The 14,621-nt window shown below is 38.2% G+C and overlaps 1 protein-coding gene across 1 annotated transcript in view; it reads right to left on the reverse strand.

Annotated features, from left to right (window-relative positions):
- The window catches only part of DLGAP2 (DLG associated protein 2), a 99,736-nt gene that overhangs the window by 68,378 nt on the left and 16,737 nt on the right, over window positions 1-14,621 (reverse strand). Inside the window, exon 2 of the mRNA XM_082758093.1 lies at window positions 14,045-14,256. Within this exon, the coding sequence (XP_082614219.1) occupies window positions 14,045-14,256 (212 nt within the window). The remainder of the gene's footprint in view (window positions 1-14,044; window positions 14,257-14,621) is intronic.

Genomic DNA, 14,621 nt, shown 5'->3' on the forward strand with positions numbered 1-14,621 from the left:
AGTTAAAAAGTAAAAAAATAAGAAAAAAAAAAGATTAATAAGGTACTTCTGCACAAAGCTTTAGAAATGCTTTTCTTACATCTCCCAGTTTAGAGGACTGGGACCATAACACAATGCTGAGCCCCCTTCACTGTGCTTTCACTACAGGGGTATGTTAGTCTTTATGTCTTATGTCATATATCTTGATCATTTATCATTCCAGGAAAATAAAGGAAGCTTGGGAAAATAACTGTGCTTTATTTTGAATGCAGAATTTAAAAAAAAAAAAAAAAAAAAGATGTGTATGAGGTCTACCAGAGTTCTCAGAAAGTCTGAAAAAAATATTTTAGGAGTCTTGTGTTGTTCCTCCCTAAACACGAGTGCACAAATTAAAGAATATTTCAGGAGTTTGGAGTTTGTTGGAATTTCATGTGGTAAAGAGGCACTTCTTTAATTTATTCCTTTAAGGTAGCTTTAACAGAAATGCAGTTTCTGTGAAAAATGGATTTGCACCAGTTAAATGCCTATCAGTATTGGCAATACAGTTATTTCAGGCCAAGTTGGCAGCTACCCAGTGCAGCAGTGGCTGTGATGTGTGCCAGGGCACGTTCCCCCTGAAAGGGGAAGTTTCCTCTCTGGAAGGACAAGACCACTCAGCAAGTGAGAAAGCAACAATTTTCATTTCTGGTGTGAAGAGCGTAACAAACCATGACTTTGCTTCTTATATTTAAGAAACATCAAGCATGACCACAGGCCAGTGCTTGAGGAAGGAATCATCAGCCTTCGTTGCTAAGTGGGCACAAACCTGAGCTTGGGCTGGGCTGGAAGCAGTCCATGGGAGCACTCAGGGAGGAATCTCAGGCCCTTTAACATGGTGCTGACTAAAGGACCAAGTAGCGTTGAGCTCCATGTGTGACCACCTTCTTTGATATCAGGCATGTAAGACAACCCAATATCCCCCACATCTCTAGCTGCAAGAGCAGATGGGATTATAGACCCCCTGATCTTACACTTGGGAGATCTGTTCTCAAGCACTTCCATGTGTTATCCCTGCCATGGTCATTTCAGGGTCAACACAGACATAGCTTTACTTCCTCAGTGCTTCAGCTAGCCTATGTGTTTCTCTAAAATGGGCTGCCTTTTATTTCTTCTTCTTCTTCTTCTTCAAAGAAAAAAAAAAAAAAGACATTAATTTAATGATTTTTTTTTTCTTTTTTTTTTTTTCTTTTTTTTTTTTTTTAATTTAAATTCTTAAGAAATCCCCCTGGAGGCGACACAATTTTTACTTCCTGTAACCTCAAGACACATTATAACAAAACTATGCTATAACTGCTAAAACCAAAATGAAAATGTATGAGATTGATGCATGCCTCTGAACATAGGTTAATTAAATCATTACTGTCAAAATGATTTGCAGATTAAGATATCTCACTGATAGTGGGTCTAATTTGGTGTTAAGTGATGAAAACAAGAACTGTAGCGGCATTTTTTTGTTCCCATAGGTATGAAGACAAATATAATAGATGAGGCAAAGTGATGTAGAGCCTCCCTATCTATATTTAGTTTCTCTATGTAACTAAACCTCCTTTCTTCTACAGGGAGCAGGCTGATGATTGTCACCCACTTTGTATCATCCTAAATCTTTGCATGTGCTTTACTAAATCTGTCTAGTATTCCTAATTCAGTATTTTTCAAAATAGTTAGATGAGTCGCTTCTGGACCCTCTGCTTGCCATCAGGTGGCAAAAACTTGGATTCTGAGTTCAGAAGCAGTTTGTGAAAGAGGTAATTGAGGTTTCTAAATTAAAACATGGGCCACATTAAGAAAAGAAAAAGTCAAGAGAATTAAATTATAAATAAATAATTATTTTATAAACTGCTTAGAAATTAATTAAACTGGCTCCTTTGCTAAGCAATGCTCAACAACATAACATTTCATTATGGAGATACGGGTTCCTTCTGAGGTATTGCTATCATTAAATACAACCAACAATTTATACAGAAATAATTTATTAAAGGAAGAAGCCCATGGTACTGCTAAACTGCTGAATTTTGATGGATGAGTTTGGACATCACCTGATAGTTAAATCATTTTTCACTTATCAGAGGTGGGAAATTTATTCAAAGGACTGTAGCAAAATAAAAGAAATGTTACACATATTAGGCTGTAAAAGCAATTTCACATCCATTCAATTAATACTTTGAACTCTTTTCTGATAAAAAGAAATGATTAGTTTTCACTTCTAAGATATACACTCAAATTAATCCTCTAGGATAAATGTCTCAATACATGGCAAAAATTATGATTGTGCTATAACCATGATCCAGAATCAAAATGTTATTCATTCAAAAGTTACAGAAAGTTGCCTTCAAATATCATTATCCATTGTTCAAGGAACTTTCATTCTTGTCAATAATGCTACAAATACACACCGCATGTGTCTGAAGCAGCTGAACAGCAGCTGAACAACTTCAGCATGTAGTGCTGGGGGGATGGATTTCAGGCATTCCCTCTGTGGTCTTTACCACAGCACTTTGCAGAACTCACTTTGTCACTTTGTGTAGTGCTGAGTCTATGCTTTGTCATCACTGAGTTCAGATGCTGATGAACACCCAGGACAGTTTGCGGCTTGTTTCCTGAGGCCTGTGTCATGACTCTATGACTAACATTACTGTAAACTGCAATTACAGCACACAGTACTGTGCTGTGACTTACGTAACAACTGGATGTTCTGCAGAAGACACATATTTTGGTCATTTGGTTAAAAGGTATGTATAATAGTAAAACAACATGGTTTCATTTTTAGGACACCCTGAAATTCCTGATCTAGTGACTGATGTGGTCTTACACCTCATATCTATACCAAAGTCCAAGCAAATTAAACAAACTCCCTAGCTTCTCCCAACAAATTCAGATTGCTGGATAGCAGTACTTGACAGTGTAGGCAAACCAGTCAGAAAGAGATCTCTGTCACCCTATTTCTTTTGTTTTGTTTGCCTGTATAACATTTTTAATGAGCGATTGATATCATATACTTAATATTTTTTTTCACAAAAATAAATAAATAAATAAATAAATGAATAAATAATAAACCTAATAACTAATAAATAAACAATAAATAAATAATAATGGCAATAAATAATTAATAAATAATTAATATATAATGAATGCAATAATATAAATAAATAAATAAATAAATAAATAAATAATAAACCTAATAACTTTTTTACAGAAGTATGAACATGATGTAATCAATGCAGCAAATGTGGCAGACTTGCCATGACCACTACTTGATCTACTCACGTACATTCAAAATAGTGATCACTCCCCAGAATACCTGTTTTCTGCCAGATATTCAGCTACCAGTGAACCCTGGGTTGAGGAAGTACCAAACATGAATTAACATCTTCCTAGGCCCGTAAAAGTTGCAGCAAGAAAGTTGCTTTCTGACTCTGAAAGGGCTTATCATCAGGTTTATGAAGAGAGCATTGGATATATAGAAAATCCATTTTCTATCGAATTTATTTCTGGAATCATAATATTCTAGAATCACACCTTTATATTTGATTATTCCTGCATTTGTCAAAAAATCTAAGAATGAATGGGAACATTAAAGAAGGTACAATCACCTCTGTTTAAATCAGTACCTTCAATTCAGAAGTATCATTCTGGGACAAAAAGATAAAATTTGTAAAAAGAATTCATCTTGGGCACTGAAAAGGCAGGTGCATTAGGATTAGCAAGGTAGTATAAGTTATCAAAACCTATTTTATCAAGAGATTTGCATTTCAATGGATATTAATTTCTCTATCCGGATCTATCTTAACTATGTCTTTGTAGGTACATGAAATAACTCATCGACCAGAATCTAATGATTAAGCTTAGCTAGCAGTGCCATTGTACAGCAGCTGCGAGTCATACTGCGTCTCTGTGGATCCCTGCTGAAGTCAATAGAGCTCTGCATGAGGGCACAGATGTGCCTGCGTGCAGTCCATTGGAAAACTCGAAGTATAGACATTAAGTCTGATTCTCCCTTTGGAATAGCACAGCTAGTCTGGTTCTTTGAAAAACTGAAAGTACACATAAATCTGGAGAATTTAGTGCAGAATTTCTTTTCTAATCTCTGCTATACAACAGCCTCCTTTTTGATCAGTGATAGATATGAGAATTTGGGCCAAATTAAATTTTTAAGAGGCCTATATATTTCATCATTGACCCATAGCCTTTTTTAAAAAGGTGTCTGAAAGATATCGAACATTTGATTTATTACAAGAATATGGTAGGAAAGAGGTGGAGACTGCTGTTTCCCTCCTTATGAAATGTCCACTAATCACTGGAAGGAGAGAACCCAGTAAGTAGGGATTTTGTACAATATGAACCGGAACAGAATGAGAGGAAATAATTCAGTACAATTAAAAAGCCTTATAGTTTTATACCTCTTTGCAAAGATACAGAGGATGTGGGCTTGATCAAACCTGTACTCCAAAACTTGCAACATGTGGATGTAATAAAAGTCTGTTGTGGGAAATCTAAACTCAGAGCTATTGTCTGTAAGAGGTGACAGATGTGCACATATACCTAATCCTACAGGTCTTGTCCCAGCATCCTATTTTGAGCTTGCCCTAGAGATTAGGCAGCAAACTGGTCAGCAACAACAAAACTCAGGCAGATGCTACAATGAAAACCTAAAGGCATTTAAAACATCATGTAGCAGTTCAGTAAAGGGGTCTGAGGATGTAAGCAGAACTTAAATGTTGGATGTGTGTTCCTAAATCCCATTATGGTATGAAATATTCAGGATTTTTTTTTCAGGAAACCATTTCACTTTGTTTATTTTTTATTTGCTTTTTGTACACATATGTGTACACATGCATGAAATCATAATTAGGCAAAAAAAATGCAAACTACAGACTATCAGGATTCAGTAAAGCATCTGAGCATGAGCTTAAGTTAAACTCACATGTAAGTCCATGGAAGCCAATAGGCCTTAAGCAAATAAGTGACTTTCTCATGCTGATGTTTAGGATATTAATGAGACTACATCATTTCTGAAACAAAACAAAACAACAAACAAAAATGCTGTAGATTTGAGAGAAAAGGAAATATATAAAATTTCTGCCTTTTAACAAAAAGCACCTTATTTTCCAAATCCTTGACTAAAGCAGAGAAGTGTTTCTACACACACACTTGATAGTTTATTTTTACTAAAAATTATACAAATGAAAAAAGCTGTTCTTGAATCAGTTTTTTTTTCAAATGAAAATAAAAGTAACATATTTGTTGAAAGAAGGGATGGATAAGCACCCTTCTATAAAAACAAAACAAAATGAAATACCAGGAACATATTTTCTTTTGGGTCTGAGTACTTATTCTTGTGAGACTGACCTGAATCTTACTGTATTTTCACCATAATCCATCACATAATTGCATTCTCCTGACAAAAACCCGATTTATTCCTGAGAATACTCAGCACTTTGTTCAGACCCTTTCTGTTCCTAATCCAGGGAAATAGGTTTCAGCTCTACAACATAAAGCTGGTATCCACTACAATAAGGCAGGAGATCTGGTTCAATTACTCCCTGGGTTTCAAGCAAACACTGGTGAAAGGCAACTGTGCTACTTCTAAGAGAACAACGTGTCTTACACTGCTTAAGAGAATTTCCTATTATTCTGCAGAGGAAGAAAGGGTAGGGACCTTCTTCTGACCCCATAAAAGATGCCTCCTAGGTAGCCAGATGACTAGTTGCCCTTCATCAGCATTCCCTCTTAACCCTGTGGACTAATCTAATCCAGATCTTATTGACTGTGGCAGAGAACACTATTGCTGTGCCAGTGGCCCACTGATTGCATTATTAGTTGATAAGGCTTTGTAATTAGGCCTCAAACTCTCCTCAGTAAATCTCCAATTTCACCCCTCAGAGACTCTGAGTAGATGCTACTACACTACAGGGCCTCAGAAAGCTGCTAATGAAGTGTGTAATGAGGCTTTTTAGAGTCAGAAGATTGAGGAAAAACACAAAGATAAATAAAAAGCATATAAAAGATGAGGATTACTTTTCTAGTGATTTTTCTCATCTCTTCTTTTCAAAACATACCTCAGGAACTGCTTCTAAGCCATTCCTACTTTAAAATGCAGAAGAGGATTTAAGGGTAAATTGAAGTTTACCTTTAACAATTAAAAGAAAGAGGCTTGCAGCAGTGGTTTGCAGCAATGGATACCATAGAAATATTACGTTTTTCTAGCAAGGAAGCTGTACTTAAACTCTCAATCTGTGAAGACTTTTGCAGCACCCCAGCTTCTCCACATGTGAACACTTATCTACAGCCTGCAATATCAAGATGCTTCTCCATGCATCTACCAAACAGTATTTCGCTAGGAGAAATCCCCACAAATCTGTCCATCACTGGAGGGCATGGCATTGGCACTGTCCTGGGCAAAGAGAAATGACATATTGCAGATGATACTAAGTTAGGTGTATGTGTCGATCTGCTCGAGGGTAGGAAGGCTCTGCAGGAGGATCTGGATAGGCTGGACTGATGGGCTGAGGTCAACTGTATGAAGTTCAACAAGGCCAAGTGTCGGGTCCTGCACCTGGGGTGCAACAACCCCAAGCAGAGCTACAGGCTGGGAGATGAGTGGTTGGAGAGCTGCCAGGCAGAGAAGGACCTGGGAGTATTGGTGGATAGTTGGCTGGATATGAGCCAGCAGTGTGCTCAGGTGGCCAAGAAGGCCAACAGCATCCTGGCTTGCATAAGAAGCAGTGTGGCCAGCAGATCTAGGGAAGTGATCGTCCCCCTGTACTTGGCTCTGATGAGGCCGCACCTTGAGTACTGTGTTCAGTTTTGGGCCCCTCGCTACAAGAAGGACATCGAGGTGCTCGAGCGAGTCCAGAGAAGGGCGACGAAGTTGGTGAGGGGTCTGGAGAACAAGTCTTACGAGGAGCGGCTGAGGGAGCTGGGCTTGTTCATCCTAGAGAAGAGGAGGCTCAGGGGTGACCTTATTGCTCTTTATAAGTACATTAAAGGAGGCTGTAGTGAGGTGGGGGTTGGTCTGTTCTCCTATGTGCCTGGTGACAGGATGAGGGGGAACGGGATGAAGTTGCACCAGGGGTGTTTTAGGTTGGATATTAGGAAGAACTTCTTTACCGAAAGGGTTGTTAGACATTGGAACAGGCTGCCCAGGGAAGTGGTGGAGTCACCATCCCCGGAGGTCTTTAAAAGACGTTTAGATGTTGAACTTAGTGATATGGTTTAGTGGAGGACTTGTTAGTGTTAGGTCAGAGTTGGACTTGATGATCTTGAGGTCTCTTCCAACCTAGACAATTCTGTGATTCTGTGAAAGGACAGAGGCTTGGTGTAATGCAGAGCTTCCAAACTTCTTTTGTTTTCACTTTCTTATGTTGTGCGTGTGCTGTAGTTAGCACAAATGGTTACAAGTGGTATGACCTTTATATTTCTTTTTAACAGAGATTTCCCACATGTCCTAGAGGTGTTCCATGTTTCCTGCTGAGCCAAGGGTTCTGGCAGATAAGCGCTGTCAGATCTTGTTGCAGTTTAACCCCCTTTCTGTGAACTTTGACAATATTTTTGTTTCCAAAAGAGAGTCTACAGAACAGAACATATGGACCTGCTTTGGGCCATAGTCCAGATATTCTTTAAGTCAGAATAAATCATTATGACTACAGAGAGATGCAATCACTCACTCTGAAAAAAGGAAGGGCAGGGAAAGGTTATTTTTAACTCAGATCACTGCTTTAATTTGGTTTAACCTTGAGCCCAGAAAACACTTGTGGGTCAACCATTTTAGGTAAGATTTAGGCATATCAGCTTAAACTACTGAATAAAGTGGTTTTGCAGGTGCAAAAAGTGAAGTGAAGTGTGACTGTGAAGCGGCTGAAATCTAGACATGCACAGTATTCTTCAAGTGTGCTGTGAACTTTAATAACATCTGATACATTTGAGTGGAACAATGCTGCTTTCTCTGTAAATGTGATTTCTCCATAAACGCGATTTATGAGACACTCTCTTCCATAAATGGCTAGGAGATTGCATAGGAGAATAGATGGAGAATAGAGCCAAGAGAAAATAAAGCACCACTGATATCGTACCGTGGTTGTCCACCAAATAATTTGTGCTATGGCAGATTTCCTTCCTCACTGAAACACTACATTTTTATAGTACCTATCTGTTTACATGCCTTTCTGTCTGCTCACCCATCATCTTAAGGTATCAGGACTACCAGCTGCCACAATAATGTCTGCCATTAAAGGATCGGGAAACAAAAGTACACATTGCTGTCACTGTTTTTATTTTATTGCAGTTTAATCTATTTCATCTTTATGTATGCAGTATCCAGTTTCCCATGAGTCACTTCAGAGCATAATGGAAAACTTCAGCACAGCACAATTATTCATTCGCATGAGTGATACCAGTATGATCTTCAAATAGAGCATGTTAACTTTGGGCTAAATGCTATTGTTATCCCTTTTGACTAAATGGTTAGACAGTTTTCAGAGTCTTTCACAACACTTCAAAAAGGAGATACTGAAAATGGAACTTGCTATTTCTACCGTGGTATCCTGTTCATTTACATAATCAGTATATTAAGTCCTCTTTTCCTGAATATTAGAAGCATCAAATAACCGGAACATTTCCTTCAGTCATTGGGGTATTTTTTTCTCATACATAGACCAAAATTCTTGTTTTCTTTTCAGTTTTCCTTTCCAGATCTCTCAGCTTCTATCTCTCAGCTTTGCTTGTTTTAGTCACAAATACAGGAAAATGACATTTACTAGGTTACAAATCAAGTAGGTCAGTCTCTCTTCAAAATTTGTTTAGGACAAATTTTTTTTTTTCAGCTTTATTTCAGCTACCATTTCTGTTAACTGCTCATCTGTTTTGACCTTTATTATAAATGGAAATACCTAGCAACATGGGTATGTTGTACCTTCTACAAGCTATTTTCTGCAGACTACCTATCATCACAGTTTAACTCCATCCCCAGTAGCATCACAGCACAGCAAAAAAACAATGGACTAAAACAAAAAGCCTTGCATTTCACCTCTAAAACACCTATAGTTGTTCACAGGATACCAAAACTAACATCCAAAAGATTTTGTATGCCTAACCATAAAACAAACCAACAAAAAAAACCAACAACCAACCAACCAACAAATCAACCAACCAACCAAAAAAAAAAAAAAAGTTTAATAGTTTTCCCCATGGCTACTGTGAGTCTAGATAATTTCCATGATAAATGGGACTGCTGGCACTATTCCAAGAAAGGGAAAAGTTGGAAAGGAAGCAGATTCAAGTATGTGTCTTGTCTCCAGCACAGGAAGCCTTATTGTATTATATTTCACTCACATGCATTTTCATAATAATAATGAATTATACTGGCCTTTGACTTGATGTTATAGTAGCAAATAGTGTGACATACTACTTATTCTTTTCAAACAATATTCACAAAGAAAGAGTTGAAATACATTTATCTTCAGTGAGTAATCTATAGATATCCAGGTGCGTTTAATTTTTGAAAAATCCAGGAAAATTTGAGTCACTTAGACTATAGTTTTACTCAGAAACAGCCTAGCTGTTTGTCTCTGCCCCTTCGGCTAACTGACCTGTATGGTTAAACTTTCTTATCCTGTAGAGAGGGTGGCTGGATCCAACAGGGTTAGTCCCTGAAATGTGGCTGGATGCTACCTAGCAGAGAGACAGGTGGCCTAGGCTGCACGTGGGCCATGGATCATGCTGCTGTGCTAACAGTGTGACAGCGGTGGTGATCTGATGGCAGTGTTTGGGTACATGCCCTGCAACTCCCACCTGCATAAAACACCAGTGGGCAGGCCCTGACTTTCTTTTTAATTCCCACTTTACATTGGAAATATGCTCCATGAGTTCTTAAAAGACAGGATCTCAGAATTTTAATGCTTCTGTTAAATCACATTTACCTATTTGTATGTTGTTAAACAAAATTATTTATTCATACGAATATGCATTTTTATAGTTTATAAAATTTTAATGTTCAATTTGCTAAATCTTTGATCAACATGAACCAACAAAATAGGGGTTTACCTTTGTCAAAATAGAAGCAGGAATTAAATTGGTGAAAATTCCTTGAAAAGATACTTGATAAAACTCAGAGGAGAAACATGCATTTGTATCAAAGTTCTGTTGAGGGTTAAGTGAAAACTTGTCTAGTTTCCTTTTTATCCTCTTCAGGATAGTGACAGAAAACTAGGCACATTCTCATGAAGCCCACCTATTGCAGCGAATGCATCTTTTTGTACCACTGAAATTATCAGTATTTATACTACAGGTTTGCTAGTGCTCTGTCAGACCCCGGTTCTGAGCTATCCTGTCCACCCAAGCAACGGACTAAGAGACTAAAAGCCCCATTTTATTTCTGTGCATTAGCTCCCTCCACCCTAGTAAACAAGCTAAAAAGGCAGCTAATGCAGCTGACATCTCGAATTATGTAATTTCTCGTAATACATGCCAGAAATGCTCTTCAGTCCTGCTATACATACAGGAATGTTGTTCAAAACCTTGGCTTCTGGCTTGGCAGCATGATCAGCCGTACAAAGGGCACTCAGCATGCAAGGGGGATTGCTGAGCTGTGTGGGAGGAGGGAGGAAGGCTCCATAACCATTACCCCTTGATATACCTTTCATATCAATCTGCCAGACTTAACAGGTAACCACAGTGAGACAGAGAAGGACTGGAAGGAGACAGCTTGTGGTGAAAACCCAGGTTTAGCATCAGCACTTTGTATTTCTGTGAGACAAGAAATTTTCTGTCTGTCTGCTTGCCCAAAGAGCTGCATAATGTCAAGGGCTTCTGGAACTTGCAGATTTTTGCAAGGCAGATGTACAAGAACCAGAATAGTTATCACATTTCTGTCTGAAGTTCACTTGAAAAAATGTCTATGGCAGGCTGGCAGATTCAAGGTACTGCCCCTCAGTTTAAGGATTTAAAGATATGTCAGCAACAGGCTGGATGCTCAGTTATTTCTAGTGCAGTGTTTACGACTAATTCTCCACAGCTCCCTGAGTAGTATATAACAGTAACACAAAAGGCGTCCTCCTTTTCCTACTGTGGTTAGTGGTAAATATGCTATTAAATATTTTGGGACCAGGACCAGGCACAGCTGTCAACCCCACTATACCACATCAACATTGCACTGGGTTTTTAATCAACTATATTTTGAGTTCTATATTTTTAACATGGAAAAATGACAGAAGACACACCATTTGACATTGACCTCTGCCTTCAGAGTTTAATGGATTAGGAAAAAAAATCTTTTCTTTTCAAACATTATTTTTTTTTAAATATATATGTCTTGAGACCCAGCCTGGATCTGTTCTTGGGCTGTGCAGGTGTAGGCCGGTGCCGAGACCTGCTGCTCACTTAAAAATTTATGCTTTTACCTACCTTAGGCTGGAGGAGGGCTCTACCATAGTCCAAAACAAGGAAGAGAATAGGAAAATATTTTATTTGGATCAAGTACTTGGAAAGTTTGAACTGTCTCTGAGCAAAGCTTTTAGCCTGTGTTCCTAGTGAAAAAGCTCATGGATGTGGTGCTAGCTAGCAAGGTTACTGAATGAACTATCATTTGAGATTGTATGCAGTCTCCCAAGTACTTCCATCTCTGACAGCACGCATGTGTCTCCAGTTCTTCTGGAGCTGGATTCCATAATCCAGCTGGTCGCCGACAAACCATCTGCCCACCCACTGATCTAGCAGATCCTGTTGCCTTATCACCTCTAAAAGTTAAACCTGTTGACATGATAACCAATATCACCATGCAGTATCACTGATACGCAAGTGTCAACTCTAAAGCAACATAGGGATTATTTTGTCAATGCTTGGAATGCACACAGCAAAGCAGATTCCAGGACACAGAGCTAAGACTAGATGGATGTTTGGCTTTCCCCGTTAGTCACTAGATAACACTGGTGTTCCCTGACACTTTGGTTTCTAACTGGTGAGGTACTTGCTATTCTTCTCAGACTCAGTGGCCACATCTGTTAAATACATTAACTAGTGCCAGTGCCTGTCCTCTGGCCTTGAAGCCAGCTGGTGTTGTCCAGCCATGACCATGCTCTTTACCCTCTGAAACAGAATGGCTGCATCCAAGCTGCCTTCTGGGAATGATCCCTGGCCTACACCACTGCCCAGGCATTGCCCAAGCAGTGGTTGGGACAGTGCCTAGAGGCCCAAATGAGAAGCCTGCCAAGGGACCACAACAAAATCCTGTCAGCCTTTGTGGTCGGGTTTCTGTGCTCAGGCCTCTTCTCTGGTACTCTTTAATTTACTAGCAGGAATACAGCTGGTTGATGTACATCTGAGAAAGTTGTCTACCTCCTTTTCCCCATTGCTTTCAGAAGAATCACTCCTAGCAGACTGTGGACATTGGATCACTCTCCCTTAGCTCACAGGGATATCTGCCTTTTTGCAGGACCCACAGCTTTCATAGCCACTTAGAAAATCAAGGACTGATGTATTCAAGAAATATGTCTTTGTTATTGCTGAAAAATGTGGGCTCCTTATACTGGAAGACCTCTGCTGTCCCACTGGCATATACTCACAAACTGAAAATAAACCATCTTCTTTGATTCCCAGAGACTTTCATAAACTGACTGAACTAGCCAGTGTGCTTCAAACACCAAATTCAACCCAGATACAATGACTAAGGGTATCACAGATTTGAGTATTGATTCCAATCACTGCCTTTAAAAGCTTGTCTTCTGGTCTTTGGAAATCAGCCTGGTAAAGGTCTGACAGCAGTACTCATGGTGTAGGCCATGCTTCATCTTTGGAACTAATATTTCAGCAAATCCTTCAGATTCAGAATTTGGTTTAGTTGCCTCAATGCAGGCCTCTGGCACCCTTTGAGGTGGTATCCTGACTGGATTTTATCAAGAGCAATCTTGTTTCATGATGTCTCAGAAATCTTACACCATCTCACAGTACAAACGTCTTTCTTTATGAATCTCAATGGAGCCTACAGAGTTGCATAAGCAAGCTATACAAAACAATATAGTTGCTAAGTGTTCTCTTCCATAGTGAAAGTTGGTACTTTTCTTCTAGATTGCAAGCTAAATAATTCAATTTAATTAAGCCAGGGGGATTTTTTGCCTGAGGTTTCTGTTTCGTTTCACTTTATTTGATGAAAGGATGAGTCATTATGGTATACTATGCATGGTATTATCAACAGAACAATAAACAACAATCAAAGGTTTCACTCTTAATTTCTTCATTTTATGTATTTCTTCCAGGCAAAAAGATCAATTTTCTAAGTTGTGAGAAACACCCAATCACATTAATCGAAGCAGATTTGAAATGTGGCTACCACCTTTAAATTGTCTTCTGAAGTACACTTACAGATTACTCACAAAAACAATATATTGAAAGGTTGAAAAGAGAAAAACAAAGATATATTGGAAAACAAATAAAATTATGCATTTTCCTATAGTCTTAAAATTTGCATTAGTTATTGAATAGGTTGTATTGCAGGTAGTATGAATGCAAAAAAAAAATAAAAAAAAAGAAAGAATCCCCCCTCCGCCCAGTGTGTCAAATGTATATGCTACAATATAGCTGATACACAGAGAAAGCGCTGTATGGATAAATAGGACATAAGATGCCAAGTATATCTACAATTATCTGTTTGTTATTATAGCCATTATAGAATAGTGTACTTTCTATTTCAGAGAAAGCCATAAAATAACAAAGAATTAGAATAAAATAACCCTGCTAAAGAATATTCAAAATTCTAGATTTAATATAAAGATGAATATATTTCCTTTAGTAGACATAATGAACTCTTCCTTAAGTAGCATGTTTGTTACATGAATCAGGAAGATTTCAGTTTTTCATCCACTAATCAAGAGAATTAAACCACTAATCAAGTTAATTTAAAATGAAGTAAGACATAGTTAGCTTTTTACCTACTATCTTCTCTCATGGATACTGACCACTGCCAATAAGACACAAAGAAAAATGGCCTAAGTCATAGCAATTTTCAGAAAGGTTTATAACATGGTATAATAAAACTCACTTTTGATGATCTCCCAGTGGTCTTTGTCCAATGGATTTTAATAATGACTCGGGTCGAACTGCTAATTTTGGTGATGTCTTGGGGCTAGTATCAGAGTCTCCACTTTCTTCATCTCCCATGGCCTTAATATAGCTCCCACTTCTCATTCTTCTGCAGGGTATCTCTTCATCTTTCCCACTGGCAGGATATCCTCCCCATTCATCCTGAGGTACCTAATAGAGATCACCAAACACACATACAAAATGTGCATTTTTTCATATATTTAAATACTTCTTTCAATTTCTCGTTTTATACTGACAAGTTGTGAATTTTTTATTCTTCAGAAATAAATCACCTAGAAAGAAATTCTAAGGCCCACAAGCGATTTGGTGCTCAAGTCCAATTGCAGGATGGGAAATGTTCAATCCATAAATGTTAGAACCTAGGAGACAAGCAAGTCATTATTTGTGAGCTCAGCCACAATATCTATTTGTGCACATGCTCTAAAATGCAGGAAATCTTAACCTCTTAAATGTTTGTATGCAGATTTTCATCTAATAAACATTAGGTTGATCACATGTCTCAGACATAAAACTAA

Source organism: Aythya marila (assembly GCF_965140915.1).
Source record: "Aythya marila genome assembly, chromosome: 3".
Lineage (NCBI taxonomy): Eukaryota > Metazoa > Chordata > Aves > Anseriformes > Anatidae > Aythya > Aythya marila.